The sequence below is a fragment of the Orcinus orca genome, chromosome 1 (assembly GCF_937001465.1).
Source record: "Orcinus orca chromosome 1, mOrcOrc1.1, whole genome shotgun sequence".
In the NCBI taxonomy this organism is placed as follows: domain Eukaryota; kingdom Metazoa; phylum Chordata; class Mammalia; order Artiodactyla; family Delphinidae; genus Orcinus; species Orcinus orca.
Window position 1 is genome coordinate 190,994,812 of NC_064559.1, and position 24,576 is coordinate 191,019,387.

The window sequence follows — 24,576 nt, forward strand, 5'->3', positions numbered from 1 at the left end:
TTCATTTCCTGATCGGCTGTCCCGTCCCAGTTCATTCTGCGGAGGCCGGGGAAAGGGTGGAAAGTCCAGCTCTCGGGGTGATGCTCTCCCCATTTTACCAGGAGGAAGGCGAGCCAAGCCAATCAGCGGGCGGCGCCCAAGGTCACGGCACAAGCAGCGTGCGCAGGCCCAGCAGCGCCACCAGCAGGAGCGCGAGGCGGGGCGCGGGCGCGACGCCGGGGGCGCGCAGGCAGGCGGCATACCCGTCGAAGGCCACTTCGCGCAGCGCGCACACGTGCTCAGTTTGGCAGGCCTCGTCGCAGGCCAGCGTGTCGTAACTGACCGAGTTGTAGACGTAGTAGCGCTGCAGCGCGTCCTGGTCGCTGGCGATGCGGCCCAGCGCCGCGTGCATAGAGCGGGCGCCTGCGTCGGGCACGCCGTAGGCCCTGGTCACCCGGTACTCGAGCTCCCAGCGCGGTGCCCCCAGCGCGTTCGCCTGGCTCAGGTTCAAGAAGTGGGTCTCCATGTCCTGCAGAGGGGGCGCGCGAGGCGGCCCGGCTGTGAGCAGCTGTCCGCTTCTGCCCCCAATCCTCCACCTTGCATTTGCCCCCAGATTCTAATAGCTATAATCCTGACCGCTCTTAGTTATTGAGCATTAACTAGTTGCCAGGTATGCTTGGCAGACATCCTCTGATTGAATCTGATGAGGTAACTGTGCTTATTGTCCCCATTTCACAGATGAGGAAACTGAGTCCTAAAGAGGTTAATTCCCTTGGCCAGGGTCCCACAGGTGGCTGAGGCAGGATTGGAACCCAGCTTGTTTACCCCATAGCCTGTGCATTTTCTGTTCCAGCAAGCTCCTGGGTACCCAGAAGATTGTCAGTAAATATTTGCAGGAAGACTGGATAAAATGCAATATAAAAGCAGTGTGGTGGAGTGCCTGGCTGAATTGTGCTTTGAAGGGGGCTTGGGCTACACCCAAGAACCTGAGTACTCAGGTGCATTTTCAGGACTAGAATCTGGAAGGGTTTATCTGTGCAACACTTTCCACCTAAATTTGCAGATCTGCTTTAGGTCAGGAGAGGTGGGGTAAGAGGAGCTGCCGTGGATGGATGGCAATCTCTTGCTAGGCACCTTACATTATTTCATTTAGTCTTCCCCGAACCCTGTGGTCTGAGTGCCCGTGTGGACAATGGACCACACTCTTAAAAATCCTCAGACCTCTTCTCCATATACATTCACTCTAGAGTCGAGGACCCAGGTTAACTCATGCAGTCCCTGGTTTTAAATGTCCTTTCTCAACACCCAGATTAAATCTCTGTACCCACCACTTTCTGGAACTCCAACATGAATACACAGCTGCCTCTTCCCTCAGCATTTTCACTTGGATGCCACTTAGACATCCCAAAGTTAACAGGAAAGCCAGGCTTCTGGTCTTCCTCCAAAATCTGCTTCTCCTGCAGTGAGCCCGTTTCGGTAAATGGCAACCTCATCCTTCCAGGTGCTCTGGCCAAAGCCTTGGAGCCCTCGTTGCCTCCTCATGTTCTCTTCCACCCTTCATCCAATCCACCAGCAAATCCTGTCTGCTCTGCCTTCAACATACATCCAGGATCTGGCTCTCCTCACCACCCACGGGTGCCACCCTGGCCCACACCACCATCACCTCTCAGTGGCTGTGGTCACCTCCTAACTGATCCCCCTGTGTCTGCCCTTGCCCCCTACAGCCTGTTCTCCACCCAGCAGAATGGTGGTTTTCTAAAATTCCAGAGTCGTCCTCATGGCCTACATTACCTGACGCCCCATCCGCTCGCGACCTCCGCCGTGGCCTCGTGGGCCAACGTGCTCCTCCCCTAACACACCAAGCACATTCCCACCCTGGGCCCCTGGCGTGCTCTTCCTGTCCCATCCGCAGACGCTCCCACGGCTCACTCCCTGAAGTTACTCAGAATTCAAATGTCACCCTATCAGTGACACTTCCCTGCCCCATCTAACACCACACACATATACATGTACCCCGTAAGTGTCACCACCTGCCTCCTCACCCTGTTTTCTTTTCTCCTTAGCACTTATTTCATGCCACACTTAACTTTATGTGTTTGTTTATTGTCTGTCAGCTCCAGGAGAGCAGTGACTTTTGTTTGCTTATGTATCTCCTGAGCTTAGCACGGGGCCTGGCACATGGCAGAGGCTTAACACGTTCTCTTGAATACATTAAGGAATAATATTTCTTTGTCATTTCAGTAATCACAAGCACATCCCAGGAGGTGTGGGATTGCTCATTGAGTTAGGGGCCTGCTTAGCTGCAGCGTAGTCAGTGTAGAGAAGACCTGGCAGTGGGCCTGAGGTCACACTGTGAGAGACCTTGAATACCAGGCCAAGGAGAGTCACACTGTGAGAGACCTTGAATACCAGGCCAAAGAGATCCAACTTATCTTGGGAGCACTGGGGAGCCACTGAAGGTTTTTGAGCAGGAAAGAGACAAGAAGTGCTTTAGAAAGATTAATCCCCCCCTTAGCTGTACCAGATGAGCTACAGCAGGGCAGTGCTGGAGGCGGGGAGAACAAGTAGGGGGCCTTGACAATGATCCAGGGCAAAGGGCAATTCGGAGAATTGACCTGACTTGGTGGCAGGATTTGGAGGTAGAGCCAGGGTTCTTCTGATCCTGAGCTCTAAAAGGGTGGAAGTAACTTGACCTTCCTGAGTCTCAGTGGTCAGTAGAGGGTGGATCAGCTAGGGAAGGCAGTGGTGTTATCAGGTCCCTCCTCCCTCCTCCTCTGGCCCCAGCAGACCCAAGGCTCCTGACCTGCAGGCTCAGTGTGTCTCGGTCGTATTCAAACAGCCGGATGGCTGGATTGTTGGCTCCGTTGGCCACTCCAGGTAACGTGGTTTTCCATGGGGTGACCCCAGGTGTAAGGAACATGACACTGATGGGGACACCTTTCAAGAGAGAGTAGAGCTGAGAGGCTGGCAAGGGAAAGAGGGCGTTGGTCTGGCCGTGGCCCTCCAGGTTGGGTACCTGCATCATCATAGAACATCCGAAAGCTGTCGGTGTGGTGGTGCCCGAAGAACTGCCCTGCAATGACTCGATGATGCTTCCGGACCACTTTAAGGTACTGCTGGTTGGGGCCCTCCCGGAACCACGCTTTGTTCCGCGTCTTCTCAAAGAACCCAGGGGGCACATGGCCGATAATGTACACCTACGAGGAAGGGGTGCCCAGCAGGGGCTCAGAGACCCCTTCCACAACGCTTCATCTCTACCTCTCACAAGCTGCCCGTCTCCCCAGAGGCAAGCAGATGGGCTCAAAGGTACCTCCTCCCCCACCCCTCTCCCAGGTGATCCGGCATCTCCCTGTACCCAGAAATGAATGTGCCACATGCTTCCCTCCCGCTGTGCCTTTACCCATCCTATGCCTGCCACCTGGAGCGCCCTTCTCATTTTCACTTCTGTAAATGCTACTCATGCTTCAAAACCCAGCTCAAAGGATACGTCCTCCTGAAATGTTTCTGATCCTTCAGAGACAAGTCTTCTCTTCTTGGAGCGCTCAGGCACTGTAACCAAACCTTCCTTGCATGGTTGTGTAGCATATGCTGTGTGGTAGTGTGTGTTCACGTCTTACATTCCTCAAGTCTCTCAGCTAACAATGCCTGGGCCCTTGGTCCCCGTTGCAAGAGGTAGAATGGGGGGCGGGGGCAGTGGTAGGAAGGGCAGTTAAGAGCATGAGCTTTGGAGCCAAGCTGCAGCTGGACACCAGCTGTGTGTCACCTCTCTGAGCTTCAGTTTTCTCATCGGGAAGAACACCTAACTGGTGGAGATATGAGAGTTAAATGAGACCATCCACGTAAAGCACTTAGCAACGTATCTGATGCATCGTGAGGGCAAAAGCACTGGCCATGAGATCCTGCTGGGATGCGCTGGTCAGACCAGGGACTCAGGCAAATGAGACACAGCGTCAGTCATCGGGGACCTGCTAGCCCGGCAGACTAGACGGACACACCTCAAGGGCAGGGCAGCCCCTTGAGGTCTAGCCCACAGTGTGGCTGCAGCTGTGCTGGCCTTGGATTCTGGAGACTGGGGTTCTAGTCTAGACCCCACCACTTATTGTGTGACTTGAGACTGTCACTGCCCACTAGGAGCCTCACATCTGCAATGGACTCCAGGGTCCCAGCCTCACAGGCTGTTGTGAGGATGGAAGCAGCCCCCTCAGGTGCCAAGCTGATGAAGGACCCTCTGTGATGTGGGCATCTCAAGTGAGTGGGTGAGTCTGTGCTAAAGTGGGGGAGTTGTACGGGAAGAGACCCCAAGGAGGGAAGAGGAGGAGTGGGGAGCCCTTACCATTTCCCCAGCTCGGGACGCATTGGTCAGCACATCGTCCAGCCACTGGAACTGCTGGCCAGGGTCGGCCATGCCGGCCGTCTGCTCGTTGTTGCTATAGTACAGATTGGTGTTGAGGACCACGATTCGCCCAGCCGCGCTTGGCCCCGGCAGTTTCTCAGAATAGAAGGCACCTAGGACATCACAGCCAGGAGGAATCTGAAGGGGTCTCCAGCCTCCAAACAGACACACCTCTGTCCCCCTCCACTTCACTCCCCCACCTCCTCCTTCCCTTGGGTCCTCCCTTCCCATCTTTCCCATAGGAGTGGCATCGTGGGTAAGACCAAAGGCTCTGGAGCCAGGCTGCCTGGGTTCAAGTCCTGGCTCTATCACTTCTAGCTGTACAACTTGGGAAAGTTCCTTAACCTCTCTATGCCTCAGTTTCCTCCTCCGTATAATGGGAATAACATGGAGGTGTGTTTGCCCCTCCAGATCCACTGTCAACCCTTCTCCACTCAGCTCTCTGCCCCAGGAGCTGTGGGTTAAATCCATGGGCTTCTGTGCTGTGAGCTTCTGGTTGGGTTTGACCAGTGGGGAGCCCCAACAGCAAGGGACTGAGGAAAGGAAGGAGAGAAGGTCAGGTCACTTTGCGATACTGTGTCTCCAAACCAGTGATTCTCAATCTGGTGATTTTGTCCCCAAGGGAACACTTGGCAACGTCCAAAGACATTTTTGTTTTTCACACCTGGAGGTGTTACTAGCAACTAGTGGATAGAGGCCAGGGATGCGCACCCTACAATGTACAAGACAGCCCCCCAACAAAGAATTATCCAGCCCCAAATGTCAACAGTGGCAAGGTCGAGAAACCTGGCCTGAACTGAAGGCCACTGCCCCTACCTGGGATTGTTGTAAGGAGTCTAGCAGTGTGCTGAGGGCAGTTCCGGGCACACAGGAAATGCTCAGTGAATATTCTCTTATGATCCTCACTAGTGCTATAGAGTTAAGAACATGGGTGTTGGAATCAGCCCTGGATCCTACTCCCAAGCCTGCCTCCTCTAAGCTGGGTGACCTTGGCCAAGTGACTTGGTATGTTCAAGCCTCCGTCTCCTTATCTGTAAAATGGGGATAAAATCAGTCCCTATTTCATGGGGATGTTGTGAAGATGAAATTAGATCAGACCTTGGTATAAAGTGCTCCTTACAGTAGCAAATGGTGTTAGTACCTTCTTTGAAGAGAGCGATGGATTCGTAACTGAGCCAGGGTCGCCACAGCTCTGCTACCCGATTGTAGATATTGTTGCTTCCAGCCGGGAACTGGTTTTTGGGGTGAAAGTCATGATTTCCCAAAGCTGCATAGACTTTAATATCTGGGAGGAAAAAGAAATATATAAGAATATATATGCAAAAGTGCTTAGTGGAGTTAGTTTCAGCCACTGGCTATCAGAGCTAATAGGGAAGAGCTATAGCACAGATAAGGAAAAATACAGAGCCAAGCAGAAAACCACATTACAGAATCTGGCAGAACTTGGCTCAGATCTGGGAAGGAAGAGCAGTGAGTTCTCTAACTCCATTCCCAGCAGAAAGTTCCGTGGTCAGAAATGAAGCATGAGATGAGGAGGAGAAAGCTAGATCCAAATAACCTTCAGATCCATGATCAGCCACTTGGTCATTTAGTGTGCCTTGTTCTTGTCAATTCCAGACCCATCTTACTGTCAGGGAAGGGGTCTGCTGCACCCTGGAAGGCCTTGGGAGTTTCACTCATTCATGAATCAACAAATATTTATTGAGCACCTAGTACGTGCAAACGTGTAGACCTGGGCCCCCAGGCCCAGGCCCAGAGGCCTGGCAGTGCAATAGGGTTGATAGGCATTGAGTAATGGCTGTCACAAAAAGGGAAGAGCCACTTGCTGTGGGAGTGTATAACAGGGGTGGGAGTGGGGGTCAGGAGAGCCTCCCTGAGGATGTGGCCTGTGAATGAACCCAGGAGGGAGAGGGGAGCCTGTCAGACTCATTTCTTCCTTGTGAGTAGCCTCACTTCTGCTTTTATTTTATATCTGTGTCTGGCATGTAGTAGTTGCTCAATAAAATTTGAGAGTAAACAAAAACTCCTCTGAGCTCAAGGCAGGGCCTTGCCCTTATATGAGCTTGGCTTACCCCAGGGAGTGAACTTGAACCAATGAGGAAGCCTGGCACCTCCAATTCCTACTTGAAAAAATGATTCTAACAAACCCTTTACCCTGTATAGCCTACAAGATCTGGAAATGCTAAGTTCTGCCAAAGGAGGAGGCCGTAGAATTCCCATGAGGAATTATTCACAAAGCCAGAAGTCATGGCTGTGACTGCCTGAAAGAAAACCTCACCTCTCTAACATAGATGGAGGCAGCCATAATAAGAATTCATTTAAGGACTTCCCTGGCGGCGCAGTGGTTAAGAATCCGCCTGCCAATGCAGGGGACATGGGTTCAAGCCCTTGTCTGGGAAGATCCCACATGCCGCGGAGCAACTAGGCCCGTGCACCACAACTACTGAGCCTGCGCTCTAGAGCCCACAAGCCACAACTACTGAGCCTGCATGCCACAACCACTGAAGCCCGCATGCCTAGAGCCCGTGCTCTGCAACAAGAGAAGCCACCGCAATGAGAAGCCTGCGCACTGCCATGAGCCCCACCCCCTCACTGCAACTAGAGAAAGCCTGCGCGCAGCAACGAAGACCCAATGCAGCCAAAAATGAATAAATAAACAACAGAATTAAATACAGTTCTGATATTTATTAAAAAAAAAAAAAAGAATTCATTTAAGAGAAAACACAAATCCCTGGCATCCCAAAGGCAGATGAGAAGGGAGGTTATCTCTCCTGGTTTATAAGCAGATAAGGTGGGGGGTGCATAAGAGAAGCCATTTTTGGCCTAAGCCATTTTGGGATCTGAGCCTGGCTACAGTGCTTGCCCTTGAACAGATCTCAGTAACACTGATCTTAAGGGAACAAAAGAACAAACTACTGTTATCAGGCAAGAGAAGTAACAAGGGCAAAGATAATAAATCAGTTGTAAAGACTCCCAGTTCTGTTTCAATGGTAAAGATTAGCCTGAAGCACTGTCTTGAGCTGTTTGGCAGAATTTAAACCCCCTCAACCATGAGATCAACTGGAACCTAAGGAATGATGATGCTGACCTTTGCTGACCCTTGTGACTTCAATCAACTAAAACTTGGACTCTGTCAACCTTTGCCCCAATTCTAAGTTGCATTCTCCTGCTCAAGCCCCTTCATGAATATGCATATATTCTTAGCTTAAAGCTTCCCCAGTTTTGCTGTTCAAGGACACACTGATTTGGAAAGATCCCTGGTTTTCTCCTTACTTGTTGCAAGTAATCAATCCTTCCTTCTCCTGATCTTTGGCTTGGTTGTGTCTTTTGGCTTGACACCCACCAAGAGGCAAACCCAGTTTTGGGGTAACAGGTTTTTGCCACTTCCATGTGTCAGGCACTGTTAGAAGATCCTTACAAGCCTAAGCTCCATGAGGGCATGACCTGGCATCTTGTTCAGGGCCACATCCCCTACCCCTAGCGTGCTGTCTCACCCGTAGAGGACACTCAAATATTTGTTGACTGACTAAATGAATGTATGGATTACCTTATTTAATCCTCATAACAACCCTTTGGTCAGGTATCATTATTTTCCTCATTTTGCACAGGGAGAACACTGAGTGTCCAGAGGATGGCCCAGCTAGAGCGTGGCAGGACCTGAATTGGGACCTGGACCAGTTTGCCTTGCACACCTGTGTTTACCATCAGTGGAAAGACAGGGACCAGTGTTCACAGTGACTCTGATGGGGGGGACACAGGTGCACGTGGCAGGAAGAACTCATGACATGGAACCAAAAGCTCAAATTTCAGTCCCTTCCTCTTCTCCAACAAGTTGCTTCAGCTTATTTATCTCTATGATAGGGAGTGTTCTGCTTGACCTGTGTTGCTACCATTCTCAAATAAGATAATGCCTCATTTCACCTCTTCCAATGTGTTCATATTTTAACATCTCTATAAGTGGGATGTGTCTTACCATTGAGGCCATGAGAAAGTTCTGTGTCATACTTTAATGGACAGCAATTTTTTTTTCTTTTGGCCACGCCATGCAACTTAAAGGATCTTAGTTCCCCAACCAGGGATTGAACCCACACCCCCTGCAGTGAAAGGTCTGAGTCCTAACCACTGGACCACCAGGGAATTCCCCGGAGAGCATTTTTTTTCTTAGCGATACATAAAATAATGAAACATCTTACAGCCAATGGTATCTTGGATTTAGGAAATTCAATAAATGTGCAAGCATGTTATAAACTGTAAAATCTTATTTACACTTGTATGTTAAGTCATAGTAATAAAGCATTTTCTTATCCATTATTTCACTTTTATTCCTGAAGCCCCATGTGGAGCAGAGAAAAGAGTGCTCAGTGTTGGATCTGAGTTTGAATCCCTCCCTAGGAACTGACTAGCTTTGAGCCATAGGTTCCTTATCTATACACTGGGGGTAATAATACCTATTGTTGCCATGGAGGAGAGTGTCCTGGTTTGAACCTAGTAGCGACTTCTGCTGGAAGATGAACTAGCCCAAGCATATCTGGGTTGGGTTGGGTTGGGTTGAGTTACATAGACTAGAGGCATCAAGGCAACTTCTTTGCACAAACTGATTTACGTTGAGGGAAGGAGGTGTCAGAAATGAGGTTGCCTCGGGGACAGATGTGGGATGGTAACAGCAGCTCGGGGGCCCCTCCTGGAGTGGCAGTAGGAGTGATAGGTAAGAGATGTCCTCAAACCAGGATCTGCATCCTCAACCTTGCCTGTTTCCTTACCCCAAGGCTCACATTTGTCATCAGTAAAAACGTGAGACAGCTCCACTCTCCATGAGTCTCCTGAGTCTCGTTCCTGACAGCGAATGAGCTGAGGCATATAATATTCTTAGAGGAGTGCCTGACACTTAGCCCTTGATACATGGATACATATAGTGGTTCTTGCCGCTGCTATTACTTATTTTTATTATCATTATTTCATATCTGGGTCCTGGGGACCCATGACCAAGACCTTTAGAGGAAGCAGCTGTGCTGGAACCCAAAGGAGATTGGGGGATGGGGAGGGGGTGTCCTAGGAGTCTGCTTTCACAGGTGTCCAGCTGGCGGGCTGAGAGCCTGATTCAGCCCCCAGGACCTTGTGTGTGGCACAGTCTGATTAAAGCCATTTTCAAGGGCCATTAGATGGAGCACCCAGGCTACATTCTCCCTGTCAATCCCGTGGGGCTGCTATCCTAATCACTCACAGTCCTGGCCTGCTCTCCCAGGCTCTGAAGGCCTTGGATTGCACCACGAAACAGCACTTTGGCTGGAAATCAGCATCTCCCCAAAGTCCCAGCAGCTGGGACGGTTTAAAGGCAGTAGATGGCAATTCCAGAGCCACAGCAGGACGCAAGGGCTGTGTGCGAGCACATGTGAGACTCACCCAGGGAAGATGCCTAAATATAACAGTAAATGCCTTGAGAAGGGGCTGTGAGTCTGGTGTTAAACTGTCAGGACAGAAGCCAGTGAAATGTCAGGCATTTCCATTATTAAAAAAGAAACAACAGGCCCAAAATGGAGTTACTTGTGCTAAGTCCCAGGTCAGCAAACCAAGTTAGGTATTAACCAAGTTAATACCTAACCTAACTGAAGTTTCAGCCTCTCCCAAGAATGTGACCTTTAAACAGTCAATCTGGAATTACCTGGTCAGCACTAGTGAGGAAATCTGCCTGATAGACACCACCCCTTCCCCTAAATGAAGGTAACCTTGCCTGAAACAATCCACTTTTTGCTAGAATCTTCCTTTTTCCACCGCCTTCTGTTTATAAAACCTTCCATTCGTACAGCTCCTTGGAGTGCCTTTCTTTTTTTTTTCTTTTCTTTCTTTTTGGCCGCACTGCACAGGATGCGGAATCCTAGTTCCCTGACCAGGGATCGAACCCACGCCCCATGCAGTGGAAGCGCAGAGTCTTAACCACTGGACCGCCAGGGAAGTTCCTGGAGCTCCTTTCTATTTGCTAGATGGGATGTTGCCTGATTCGTGATTGTTGAATACAGCCAAACAGATCTTCAGATTTACTCAGTTGAATTTTTTTTAACACCATTAACAGGATTCTATGTGTATCCACAGGCCGACAAACCCTCATGTTCCTTACAGGGTTGTTGGAAGGTGAGACACAATCGCTGTGAAGTGCCTGGCCCGGGACTTGGCCAGCAGCCATCGTTGTCCACGGGTGAAGGTCGTTCCTCTGCATCTTGCTGCCGTTGTTGTCCCACTGTGCCAGGCACCGCCTGGGCATCAGGGAGTGCTGTGGGGACCTGGGGCACAGTCTTACCTGGAAAGGCCTCTCTGATGAGCTTGGTCAGGTTCTCCACAATTTGCAGCACGGCCGCCTCTCCCAGGTTCTCGTTGGGCACGTGGGGCGTGTCATCACTGCAAAACACCGCCGGGCAGCTCGGGAAGTGGCACAAGGAAAAGAAGGGACGGCTCTACCACAAGAAAAGAGACTGCAGAACTGAGCCTCAGACAGCTACTGAAGGGGAATGACCAGGCTGGAGTTGGGAGTCACGTGGGACAAAGTCCAAACCCAGGCTCTGCCATTGACCGGCTGTGAGTCCCTGGGCTGGTTGTTTAACCTCTCTGAGCTTCTATTAGCTCATCTATAAAATAGAGACAATAATGGTATCTACACACAGAGTATTTATGGGACTTCAATAAAGGGGGAAAAATATATATAAAATGTAGTAGCTGCTAGGTTGCAGTTAACATGGTCTTGAGAGGGAAGCTCTGGGTTTCCAGTCTCATCTGCAAGCCCCTGGGGAGCTTGGGACGAAGAAGCCATGTCTGAGTTCTGAGTTTCCCCAAGGGTTCTAAGGAGTTTGGAGCTGGCTTCAGAATATAGAATTCAGATCTGCTCTGGTAGGTCGAGGACCTACCCCAGGACCGTTTAGTCCCCCACGTTTGACAGACCTAAATTCCTGGATCCACCTTAGAAAGATGCAGCAAGGTGGGGGACGAAGTGGGCAAGGAGGTTTGCGGGGTGCTAAGAGCCCTCACAGCTAAAGCCTGAGGACTCTGCTGGACCGACGGGGCGAGGCAGCTGCTGCCCAGAGACTCCCCAGGGAAGTTAATTAGCTGAATCGCCCTGAGACCGCTGCTGGCAGCCCACACTGGCTCACTTTGTGCTGGGTACTTTCTGTGTATTGTACCCTTATCCACTAATTTGTTCTTCATAATAACCCTACAACATAGGTTCTATTGTTAGTGCCATTTGACAGGTAAAGGAGCCAAGGCACAGAAAGGTGAAGGATCCTGCCTAATGTGTACACCTAGACAGTGGTGGAGTCAGAGTTTGAACCAGTCAGCCTGGCTCCAGAGTCTGTGCTCACATCCATTACATCCTACTGTGACTCTGATTCCCTCATTAGGGCAGTAAGAGGGGCCTTTTAGCCCTGTCCTCCCTGGGGACAGGCCAGGAATACGAAGATAGAACAAAATTCCTTTTTTTTTTTTCTAGTTTGGAGCATTTAATTCTGTGTGATAGAAAACACATCCAATTTCTACAGGTTATCCCTCAGGGGACTGCAAAAACACATCCAATTTCTACAGGTTATCCCCCAAGGGACTGCAATTCTCCCAGAGAGGTCCAATTTCTTAGAAATTGAAGAATTATGAAGGGTCCTAGAGGTCATCTTGTCCAATGCCATACACCTCTGAAAGTCCCAGAGATTTCCCAGAAAAATCATGCTTCTGTTAAAGGGTCATGAATTTCCCAGAGGGATCAAATCTTTTAGAATGTTACGCATTTCTCCAAGGGCCCCTCCTCAGACAGCAGGAGGCCAGGGTCGTGGCCTAAATCTCACTCTCTCCTTAGATGGATTCCTGAGCCCAGGGAAGCCAGAGCTGCCCAGGCCCCTCCTGAGACACTGTCACGTTTCTTAAGTGTCCAGCCTTGCCCCTCCCCCTGCTGACCACATAGTCCATCTGAGGGTCATTCCGATCGCTCCCATGTCACACTGAGGGACAGCTGGGGACGCCATGGGTTTGATCCCGCCTTCCCTACAGAAGTGTCCATAGAGGCTGGAGGAGGACACAAGCAGCCCGAGCTCCTGCCAGCACTCCTCACCCGCTCCCTGGTTCACCGCTTCCTGCAGGAAGTCCTCCCCAATCCCACCAGAGGGAGTCAGGTGCCCTGGGAAGCTCCCCCATCCACCCAGTGACCCTCTCTCCTCGCTGGGATATAATGGTCAGTGGCCTTGTCTGTGTCGCCTGGGAGACCACGAGCTCCCTGAAGGAGGGTCCAGGTCCCTATCACCTCTGTTCCCCCCGTCTCCTGGGGGTGAGCACAAGACAGGCTGACCTACCAAGGGAGGGAGGGAAGGAGCGAATGAGTGAAGGAAGGACCTCGAGTGCTGAGGGAACTCAGAGGACTTCCAGCAACATCCATGGATGAGCAGCAGGAATGGCATCTCCGTGGCTGAGCTGAAATCACCCCTCAAGCTCTCTCCACACAGAGTAGCGCTCTGACCAGTGAGGATCCCCAGGGCCAGGGCAGCCGGGGTTGGCCTGCAGCTGACCAGGACTTTTGGTCCCAATGCTGGCTCACCTTCAGCCCTTCTACCTTCTCCCCTCCCTGTATTTGGATCTCTGGGGCTTGCAGTCCCCAAACCCCGCTGGGAGTGGCACCAGTGTTCAGCGACCCCCACGCCCACCCCCAACTAAAAATCCGGGAGTTCCCCACATGCCCAGACATGCCATGACCGTGTCCCCAGCCTCAGTGAGAGCCATATTCTGCTGAGGCCGTAAGACACAAGATCAAGGGCACAGACCCTGGAATCAGCCAGGCCCAGGCTCCCCTGGACAAGCTTTGAGCTTCAAGTTCATCCTCTCCGCAACAGGGCTGGTGAGGACTAAGGGAGATGGTGTGGGGAAGGTGCCAGGAAGGCAGGGGGCACAGGCGGTGGCCCGGGGAAAGGTAGCTGTGGTGACGGCTCTTACCCAGTCCAGAGGATGAAATCTGGCTGTGGCTCGATCTCCTTCATGGTGTAGATAGAGGAGTTGATGAGGATCCAGGGAGAATCGCAGAGGTAGTTGCCCCAGGGGCCCGCATTGGGCACCGGCTGGGAGCCAGCGGATGGGCACACCTGGAGGGGGTCTTCAGACACCCTGTAGTCCGGGTCAAGGTGCAGGTCAGAGACGTGCCAGAACTTCCCTGCAGAGACGAGAAGTCCCTGCTCAGTGCAGGTCTCTCCCCGAGCCTGGATGTGGAGGGAGTCAAGGGAACCCTGGGCTGGGGGAAGGGAGCTTGCACAGGTAAAAGGAAGTTTTCTCCGAACCCAGGGCCTGGTTTTGCCCAGGGAGGCCCTGAGCAGAGCAGAAAACAGGCTTGGCTCTGTCCCTGACCTCTCACCTTTGACAAGGCCCTTTCTATCTCCCCACCTCAGTGTCCCCAGCAGCAGCATGAGAGATGGACTGCATGACCCTCAAGTTAGTTGTGTTCTTCCTTCTTGGCTCTCACAGCATTTGGCCCATTCCCTCTCATAGTAGCCATCACACTGTTTGCCTGTCACTTTCCCCCATAAGCCCCTTCAGCTTTGCACAGTGCCTGGTGGGCAGCAGGTGCTCAGTCAATGTTTAATTTATTGAACTGAATAAAGATGACAAAAGATTAAATATGTTAAGTACTCATTACAAGTAAAAGAGCATTGTGGAAGCTCATCAGTGAATCCCATGCAGTCAAGAGACGCATTCATTCAACAAACGTTCTTTAGGGCTTCCCTGGTGGTGCAGTGGTTAAGAATCCACCTGCCAGTGCAGGGGACACGGGTTCGAGCCCCGGTCCGGGAAGATCCCACAGGCCGTGGAGCAACTAAGCCCGCGGGCCACGGCTACTGAGCCTGCACTCTAGTGCCCCTGTGCCACAACTACTGAGCCCACGTGCCACAACTACTGAAGCCCGCACGCCTAGAGCCCGTGCTCCACAGCAAGGGAAGCCACCGTAATGAGAGGCCTGTGCACCGCAATGAAGAGTAGCCCCCGCTCGCCGCAATTAAAAAGAAAGCCCTCACACAAGCCATAAATAAATTAATTAATTAATTAAAAAGAAAAAGAAAAGAATGGCAGAGAGAGCCAGAGATCCAGGCAGGGGCTCCACCTCAGGCTGCAGTGTCCTCATTGTGGAGTCTGATCACAGATCCCTCCTCTGCTGCTTTGCCCAACCCCACCCACCCGCTCTCCTCACAGGGCCTCTTTCCTGGCTCCTCTGCCACCTTCCCCAGTCCTCCCCAGGTCATCGCACGGCTGCTTTCTCCTCTTTATTCAGGCCTCAGCTCGAAGGTCACCTCCTCAGAGAAGCCCCCCCAACTACCTTTGCTCAAGTTCCACTTCCTCCCACCCTTCTGGTCACTAGCTATGTGATCCCCCAGTTTTATTTTCTTCAGAGCACTCTCACATATGAACTTATCTTGTTGGCTTGCTTGTCAGCCATCTTCCCCTTCTTTAGTGTCAGTCCCATGAGGGCATAAAGCCTGTCTTGTTCATCCCTGTGTCCTCAGCACACAGAACAGTGCCTGGGATGTGGAAGATGCCCATATAGTTGATGAATGAGCAAGGCTATGGGGAGGATGATTGGACTGGTAAGCACTCAAAGAATGTTAGCCGGGTGCCCTTCACATGCTCATCTCATTTCATCCTTGCAACCATTCTGTGAGGTGGGATTCTTATGCCCATTTCACAGATGAGGAAACTGAGGCTCGAACCCAACCTCCCTGACTGCAAAGCTGAGACACAATGTTGACTCAGAGCCCCCAGAAGGCTTTTATAATACATCTATGTTACCCATAAAAGATGGGAGCCACAGGCTTCTATGGAGTTGGTCACAGAATGTGAGGAATTAAGCTCTAATTATCATGTCATGGAGAAGAGGATGGGCACCTCCTGGAGAGGGAGGCAGGTTATCGGGTTTCTAATCCAGGCTCTCTGGGCAAGCCAGCTGGCCTGAGGGTGTTTGACGTCTGCCCTGCTTGTTGTGAGCATCAAATAAGACAGTGAACAAGAAAGAGGTAGTCCAGAAGACTCTCAACACACCACTGTCCCTGGCAATCACCTCCGGGGCCAGGAGTGAGACTGGGAGGGTGTGGGGAGTTGGGCACTTTAACACTTTATCCTTTGGACCAGAGCTTCTCAAACATTACCATGCAGTTGCCTCACCTGGGGAATCTCATGAAAATTAAGATGCTTTCTATATTCATACTGCTTGGATATTTTACAGTAAGAAAGTATTCATATAATCTTTGAGTTTTAAGAAAAGGTATACCAATCTTAGCTGTCATTGTTATTCATTAATTATTAAGACTATGAATAAATTTAGCATCAGATCCAGTGAGAAGTTGAGGGCACAGACCTGGGTTGGAATTCCAGCTCCAGTGCCCACTAGCTGGGTGAACTTACTCTGTGCCTGTTTCCTCATCTGTAAAATGGGGACAACAGCGCCCCCCAGCTTTTATGGTTATTGTGAGGTTTAAAATGAGAGAATATGAGAATATGCATAAGCACTCAGCAAAGCCAAGCAACAGTTACTTTGAATTTGGCCTGGGGTGCCCTGAAAGTCCCCTTTCACCATGGAAGGGAGAAGGGACCAGGGGAGTGGCTGTGTCCTTCCCCTGCCTGCCCCAGCGTCCCCTCAGCTGCTGTCCTCTGCAGGAAAGTGCAGGTCTGGGGCCAGGACATTTGAAACAGAACAATGTGAAAACAGATCCTGTCCCCTCCTGGCTGGTCCTCCTTGAGTGGAGGACCAGTGGCACAGCACACTCTCTAGTTTTAATTCTGAGAGCTCAGCTCTGCTCCCTGTGCCTGGGCAGGCAAAAGTCTCCTGGCCCTCCTCCTTCTTCACCAAAGGAGTCATCAGGCCCACCTTGTACACTGGGAACAACAGATACAGGGCCCAGGGCCTAATAGTTTTGTAAGACTCATGGAAATGTCTGAGGCCTGAAAAAGAGTGCATTGCTTCCGAAGTTCAGAAAAAAACAAAAAAAACTATGGTATCGAAACCAACAATCCATTTCAAATGCAATATTAAAAATCATATATATATATATATATATATATATATATATATATAAAATCATAGATAATGTGAGATACTTTTACAATGATTCACGATGGGGTGGAGGAGACTTGCAAAAATCATTCCTAAAGTCCAATAAGGTCTTTTTTAAAAATTAATTTATTTAATTTATTTATTTTTGACTGCATTGGGTCTTCGCTGCTGCACACAGGCTTTCTCTAGTTGCGGTGAGTGGGGGCTACTCTTCGTTGCATTGTGCAGGTTTCTCATTGCAGTGGCTTCTCTTGTTGCAGAGAATGGGCTCTAGGCTCACGGGCTCAGTAGTTGTGACTTGCTGGCTCTAGAATCCCCACGGTTTTATGCAAAGCAGGGATGACCGCTATCTGATTTGGTGTCTCAAAGGTCTGCACTCCAGGAAGAGACTCGGATTCTGAAAAATCTTACAGGTGCTGTGGAATTCTTTTTAAATTTAATTCCATTTTTAGATTATAGACGTATACATTCCCGAAAGTTTGGAGAAAAGAGAAAAAGAAATTAGTACCTATAAAACCCACCATCCCAAGAGGACCCATCAAAGGGCATGACGGATAAAGTGGCTGAGTACAAACTTGGTCTTGCCACTTCCCAGCTGTGGGACCTTGGGCGGGTGTTGTGTCCCCTCTGAGTCTCATTTTCCTCATCTGCAAAATGGATATAATGGTAATAGTACCTACTTTACAGGGACTATAAAAATCAAAGGAGGTCTTTTCATTTCATTTTTCAAATAGGTTTTAAAGGGACAACATATGTCAAGCACCAAGCACAAGCATGGCATATCATAAGTGCTCAGAAAATAAATGTTAGCACTTCTTGGCTATTTTCCTTACTGTTGTTTGTGTGATTTTATTTATTTAATTTATTTATTTATCTATTTATTTATTTGGTTGCACTGGGTCTTAGTTGCGGCTCACTGGCTCCTTAGTTGCAGCATGTGGTCTCCTTAGTTGTGGCACACAGGCTCCTTAGTTGTGGCATGTGAATTCTTAGTTGCGGCATGTGAACTCTTAGTTGTGGCATGTGGGGTCTAGTTCCCTGACCAGGGATCAAACCTGGGCCCCCTGAATTGGGAGCACGGAGTCTTATCTACTGTGCCACCAGGGAAGTCCCTCTTTGTGTGTTTTTATATAACATTATTTTATAAACAGATTGAAGATGTACAGCCGGGGTTCATGTCCAGACTCAGACACTTACCTAGATGTGTGACCTTGAGTGAGTTATTTAACTTCTCTAAGGCTCAGTTTCCTTGCTGATAATCCCTACTTCACAAGGCTGTTGTGAGGATATCATGTAAAAATTTTAGCAGTGCCTGCCACATAGTAAGTACTTAATAAATGTTACTTAATATTTTCAATTTATGGTATTATCTTGAAACTTTTCTGTCTGGTGGTTTTACCATAATCTATTCAGCTATTCTATTGCTGTTAGCATTTTCCGTTATTATAAACAACACTGCAATAAACATCTTAGTGCTTTGGTTGCAGGGGAGATTCTTTTTAACCACTAAGACCCTGGGCTTGGGAAGGGGGTGCCTGCTGGCATTTGGATTTCTAAGAAAACATATTAAAAAGTGAAAGAGTGAGGGGGTGGAGATACTTTCAATCATTCCTAAGTCTCCAGTCAGACTGGCAGGTCCCTGAGTCCCCCAGAGGGGAACAGGGTCTCTGTGTCCAAGTAGATGGAGGACGGCCACTCTTGACCTTCTCCCAAGCAGTCACCCTCCCAGGGAATGACACACCCTCCCAGGGCATGTCCCAAATCAAACCGCCCTCCCCTCCTCCCACATCTTAGCAAATGACAACCTCGTCCTTCCAGCTGCTGATACAAAAACCTTGGAGTCACCTCTGAGTCTTCCTTCTCTCACACCCTCCGTCAGCAAGTCTTTTTTTTTTATTATTTTATTTATTTTTGGTTGCGTTGGTTCTTCGTTGCTACACACAAGCTTTCTCTAGTTGTGGCGAGCGGGGGCTACTCTTTGTTGCGGTGCCCGGGCTTCTCATGTTGCAGAACACGGGCTCAAGGCACACAGGCTTCAGTAGTTGTGGCACTTGGGCTCAGTAGCTGTGGCTCGTAGGTGCTAGAGCGCAGGCTCAGTAGTTGTGGCTCACGGGCTTAGTTGCTCCACGGCATGTGGGATCTTCCTGGACCAGGGCTCGAACCCGTGTCCCCGGCATTGGCAGGTGGATTCTTAACCACTGCGCCACCAGGGAAGTCCTGTCAGCAAGTCTTGTCCTGAGTCAGACCATCTCCCAGCAACCCTCCTCTCCCTGGATGATGGCAGTAGCCTCGTCACTGGTTTTGCTCTTTCTCCTTTACCAGGATGAGCAGTCATCCCAGTTTGCCCAGGACTGAGGGACTGCCAAGGCCGCCCAACTTTAAGTGCTAAAACCAGGAAAGTCTCAGGCAAACTGAGATCACTTGCTCACCCTACCTTTACCCCATCACAGGCGCTTCTCCGTACAATAGCCCAAGGGTCCTTTTAAACTCACACAAGTCAGATCACACCACAGCTCTGTCCCAAACCCTCTAAGGATGTCCCATTTCACTCTGAGTTCTTAAAATTGTCTATAGGTTTGTACATGAGCTGCCACCAGCCCCGCCCCCACCTCTGTAACCCCTGACACCCCTCCCCACACCCTCCCCATCCTCTCTGCTCCAGCCAGCTGGCCTCAGGCTCTCTCTCACACACATCGCCTGTGCGTCCCGCTCAGGGCCTGTGCGCTTTCCATCCTATCCTGATGGAATGTTCTTCTCCTGGACGTCCACATGGTTCTCTCCTTTGCTGCCTTAAATCTCTGATCAAATGTCACTTTATTCGACAGCTCTTCTCTGGCTATCCCTTAAGTATCTCCCCCTGCCATCCCCTCCACTCCTTTATTCTGCTTTATTATTCTCCATAACACTTGTTATTTCCTGGAATATGTATTTCTTTGTTCATGTGTCTTTCAGAGGTTCCTCCGGAGGTGAAGGAATGCTTCACCAGGTCTGGGACTTTTGTTTATTTCTGCCACGTCCCTGGTTCCTAGAATAGTGCATGACATATTTTTTGGTTTAAAATCATTCTTTTATTGCCAGGACATTCTTTTTCTTGTGTCTTGATTTATTGTTGTTGTTTGTTTGCTTGTTTATTTTGTTTTCTTTTTTAATAACTATAAATTCAAGCTTAGGATCTTTTTCTTGAAAAACAACAAATTTTTTGTGTTTTTTTTAAAATTTATTATTTATTTATTTATTTATTGGCTGCGTCAGGTCTTAGCTGAGGCATGCGGGATCTTTGGTTGCGGCACGCAGGCTTCTCTCTAGTTGTGGCGTGCAGTTTTTTCTTTCTCTAGTTGTGGCAGGCAGGCTCCAGGGCACATGGGCTCTGTAGTTTGCGGCACGCGGGCTTCTGTAGTTAAGGCGCGGGAGTTCAATAGTTGTGGCGCACGGGTTTAGTTGCCCTGCAGCATGTGGGGTCTTAGTTCCCTGACCAGGGATCAAACCTGCATTCCCTGCATTGGAAGGTGGATTCTTTACCACTGGACCACCAGGGAAGTCCCAAACAATGATGTTTTTATATCATTTGCTAACCTGATCTCGTTATTTTTTGTTTTTAACATCTTTATTGGCATATAATTGCTTTACAATGTTGTGTTAGTTGCTGCTCTATAACAAAGTGAATCAGCTATATGTGTACATATATCTCCATACCCCCTCCCTCTTGTGTCTCCCTCCCACCCTCCCTATCCCACCCCACTAGGTGGTCACAAAGCACAGAGCTGATCTCCCTGTGCTATGCGGCTGCTTCCCACTAGCTATCTATTTTACATTTGGTAGTGTATATATGTCCATGCCACTCTGTCACTTCATCCCAGCTTACCTTCCCCCCCCCCATGTCCACAAGTCCATTCTCTACATCTGCGTCCTTATTCCTGTCCTGCTCCTAGGTTCTTCAGAACCTTTTCTTTTTCTTTTAGATTCCATATATATGTGTTAGCATATGGTATTTGTTTTTCTCCTTCTGACTTACTTCACTCTGTATGATAGTTTCTAGGTCCATCCACCTCACCACAAATAACTCAATTTTGTTTCTTTTCATGGCTGAGTAATATTCCATTGTATATATGTGCCACATCTTCTTTATCCATTCATCTGTCAATGGATTCTTAGGTTGCTTCCACATCCTGGCTATTGTAAGTAGTGCTGCAATGAATATTGTGGTACCTGTCTCTCTCTCTCTCTCTTTTTTTTTTTTTTGCAGTACGCGGGCCTCTCACTATTGTGGCCTCTCCCTTTGTGGAGCACAGGCTCTGGACACGCAGGCCCAGCAGCCATGGCCCACGGGTCCAGCCGCTCCGCGGCACGTGGGATCCTCCCGGACCGGGGCACAAACCTGCATCCCCTGCATCGGTAGGCGGACCCCCAACCACTGCGCCACCAGGGAAGTCCCAATCTCTTTTTGAATTATGGTTTTCTCAGGATATATGCCCAGTAGTGGGATTGCTGGGTCATATGGTAGTTCTATTTTTAGTTTTTTGAGGAACCTCCATACTGTTCTCCATAGTGGCTGTCTTAATTTACATTCCCACCAACAATGCAAGAGGGTTCCCTTTTCTCCACACCTTCTCCAGCACTTGTTGTTTTTAGATTTTTTGATGATGCCCATTCTGACCAGTGTGAGTTGATACGTCATTGTGGTTTTGACTTGCATTTCTCTAATGATTAGTGATGTTGAGCATACTTTCATGTGTTTGTTGGCAACCTGTATATCTTCTTTGGAGAAATGTCTATTTAGGTCTTCTGCCCATTTTTGGATTGGGTTGTTTGTTTTTTTGATATTGAGCTGCATGAGCTGCTTGTATATTTTGGAGATTAATCCTTAGTCAGTTTCTTTGTTTGCAAATATTTTCTCCCATTCTGAGGGTTGTCTTTTCGGCTTGTTTATGGTTTCCTATGCTGTGCAAAAGCTTTGAAGTTTCATTAGGTCCCATTTGTTTATTTTTGTTTTTATTTACATTTCTCAAGGAGGGGGGTCAAAAAGGATCTTGCTGTGGTTTATATCATAGAGTGTTCTGCCTATGTTTTCCTCTAAGAGTTTTATAGTGTCTGACCTTACATTTAGGTCTTTAATCCATTTTCAGTTTATTTTTGTGTATGGTGTTAGGGAGTGTTCTAATTTCACTTTTACATGAAGCAGTCCACTTTTCCCAGCACCACTTATTGAAGAGACTGTCTTTTCTCCATCATATATTCTTGCCTCTTTTGTCAAAGATAAGGTGACCATATGTGTGTGGGTTTATCTCTGGGCTTTCTATCCTGTTCCATTGATCTATATTTCTGTTTTTGTGCCAGTACCATACTGTCTTGATCACTGTAGCTTTGTAGTATGGTCTCAAGTCAGGGAGTCTGATTCCTCCAGCTCCGTTTTTCTTTCTCAAGATTGCTTTGGCTATTTGGGATCTTTTGTGTTTCCATACAAATTGTGAAATTTTTTGTTCTAGTTCTGTGAAAATTGCCATTGGTAGTTTGATAGTGATTGCATTGAATCTGTAAATTGCTTTGGGTAGTATAGTCATTTTCACAATGTTGATTCTTCCAGTCCAAGAACATGGTATATCTCTCCATCTGTTTGTATCATCTTTAATTTCTTTCATCAGTATCTTATAGTTTTCTGCATACAGGTCTTTTGTCTCCTTGAGTAAGTTTATTCCTAGGTATTTTATTCTTTTTGTTGCAATGGTAAATGGGAGTGTTTCCTTAATTTCTCTTTCAGATTTTTCATCATTAGTATATAGGAATGCAAGAGATTGTGCATTAATTTTGTATCCTGCTACTTTACCAAATTCATTGATTAGCTCTAATAGTTTTCTTGTAGCATATTTAGGATTCTCTATGTATAGTATCATGTCATCTGCAAATAATGACAGTTTTACTTCTTCTTTGCGGATTTGGATTCCTTTTATTTCTTTTTCTTCTCTGATTGCTGTGGCTAAAAATTCCAAACTATGTTGAATAATAGTGGTGAGAGTGGGCAACCTTGTCTTGTTCCTGATTTTAGAGAAAATGGTTTCAGTTTTTCACCATTGAGAAAGATGTTGGATGTGGGTTTGTCATATATGACCTTTATTATGTTGAGGTAAGTTCCCTCTATCCTACCTTCTGGAGGGTTTTTATCATAAATAATAGGTGTTGAATTTTGTCAAAAGCTTTTTCTGCATCTATTCAGATGATCATATGGTTTTTCTCCTTCAGTTTGTTAATATGGTTTAACACATTGATCGTTTTGCGTATAGTGAAGAATCCTTGCATCCCTGGGATAAATCCCACTTGATCATGGTGTATGATCCTTTTAATGTGTTGTTGGATTCTGTTTGCTAGTATTTTGTTGAGGATTTTTGCATCTATGTTCATCAGTGATACTGCCCTGTAGTTTTCTTTTTTGTGTGGCATCTTTGTCTGTTTTTGGTATCAGGGTGATGGTGGCCTCACAGAATGAGTTTGGGAGTGTTTCTCCCTCTGCTATATTTTGGAAGAGTTTGAGAAGGATAGGTGTTAGCTCTTCTCTAAATGTTTGATAGAACTCGCCTGTGAAGCCATCTGGTCCTGGGCTTTTGTTTGTTGGAAGATTTTTAATCACAGTTTCAATTTCAGTGCTTGTGATTGGTCTTTTAATATTTTCTATTTCTTCCTGGTTCAGTCTTGGAAGGTTGTGTTTTTCTAAGAATTTGTCCATTTCTTCCAGGTTGTCCATTTTGTTGACATATAGTTGCTTGTAGTAATCTCTCATGATCCTTTGTATTTCTGCAGTGTCAGTTGTTACTTCTCCTTTTTCATTTCTAATTCTATTGATTTGAGTCTTCTCCTTTTTTTCTCTTGATGAGTCTGGCTAACTGATTTTGTTTTAAGAGAGAGATAGGAGTTATCTTGCAAGGGTAAAGTTTATACCATGATGTAGGTCAAAGTCTGGTGGTACTAACACCTACATTGTTGCCAAAATTATAATCTGCCGGTGGCATTTGCAGAAAAGAAGCCCTTGCAAATTTCTAAACAAGAGTAAACTCTGTTAGGAAATTCTAAAGTGTTTTACAGGTCAAAAAGGAAATGAGGGGACTTCCCTGGTGGTGCAGTGGTTAAAACACTGCACTCCCAATGCAAGGGGCCTGGGGTTCGACCCCTGGTCAGAGAACTAGATCCCACATGCATGCTGCAACTAAGAGTTTGCATGCCACAACTAAGGAGCCAGCATGCTGCAACTAAGGAAGCCTGAGAGCTGCAACTAAGGAGCCCACCTGCCACAACTAAGACCCAGCATAAATAAATAAATAAATAAATTTTTTTTAAAAAAAGGGAATGAGGTTAGTAAAATGCCTCAACAGAGTTTGAATAAAATACTAGATTTGAGAGCTACTTAACCAATAATTTTTGAATGAATTCTTGAATCTTCCTGCCGCCTTCTACCTCTACCAGCTGGCTGGCTCTTACGTACCCACACCTCTGAACAATGTCAATGTCCCTCCTGTGGCCAGTTGTCACCCCACTTAAAATCTCAGGCTCAAACAGCACCTCCACCACCCACTAACTCTCTCACCCAGTCTCCCCAGCCTAGCTCCCTGCCTTGCTAGTTTTATCAGCATTTTCAGCTTTCTGTGAGCAGTTTCCAGCAGCCCTAGTCCCTGAGTTCATAGTACCAAACAGAGAGATCACAGGCATTCTCAGTGCCTACCTTGTCCAGCGTTGGTGACTCCCCAGTCGGCCAGGAAAATCAGCAGCTCGGGCAGCCTCATCCTGGGGGCTCGCCTCATGGGAGCCATCGGGTTCTCCCGGAGCAAGTGTTCAAGCCACAGGCTTCCCAACTAGGTGTTGGTGGCCACGTGCCAGAGCAGAATTCCTGTCCTGTTGCTGAGTGTCCCAGACACTGGAGGCCTTTGTCTCCTCTGGCTTTTCTTCCTTTTCCCGGCAGGGTGTGAGCAGGGTTTGCCCAAAGAGCTGTACCTGCCAGGACTTTGGACTCTCAAATAGGAAGCAGCACCAGTCCTGCCAGTTCCTCAAAGAATGTTGGTACAGCCAGCAACTGGATTCTCCAAGAGACTCACTCAACCCCAGTCAATGACAGGCAAATAACTACTTTTGAAGCTTTCATGTTGCCCACCCCAGCAGAACAAACATA

At 48.3% G+C, this 24,576-nt stretch overlaps 1 protein-coding gene across 1 annotated transcript; it reads right to left on the reverse strand.

Annotated features, from left to right (window-relative positions):
- Positions 1–142: 142 nt before the first annotated feature.
- Positions 143–24,220, reverse strand: SMPDL3B (sphingomyelin phosphodiesterase acid like 3B). Its single transcript, XM_049696739.1, has 8 exons — positions 24,133–24,220; positions 13,328–13,541; positions 10,485–10,783; positions 5,514–5,723; positions 4,313–4,485; positions 2,996–3,176; positions 2,783–2,916; positions 143–508 (listed from the first exon to the last, which is right to left on the reverse strand). Exons 1-8 carry the CDS (start codon positions 24,218–24,220, stop codon positions 143–145), a joined length of 1,665 nt encoding a protein of 554 aa, XP_049552696.1.
- Between the last annotated feature and the right edge of the window lie 356 nt (positions 24,221–24,576).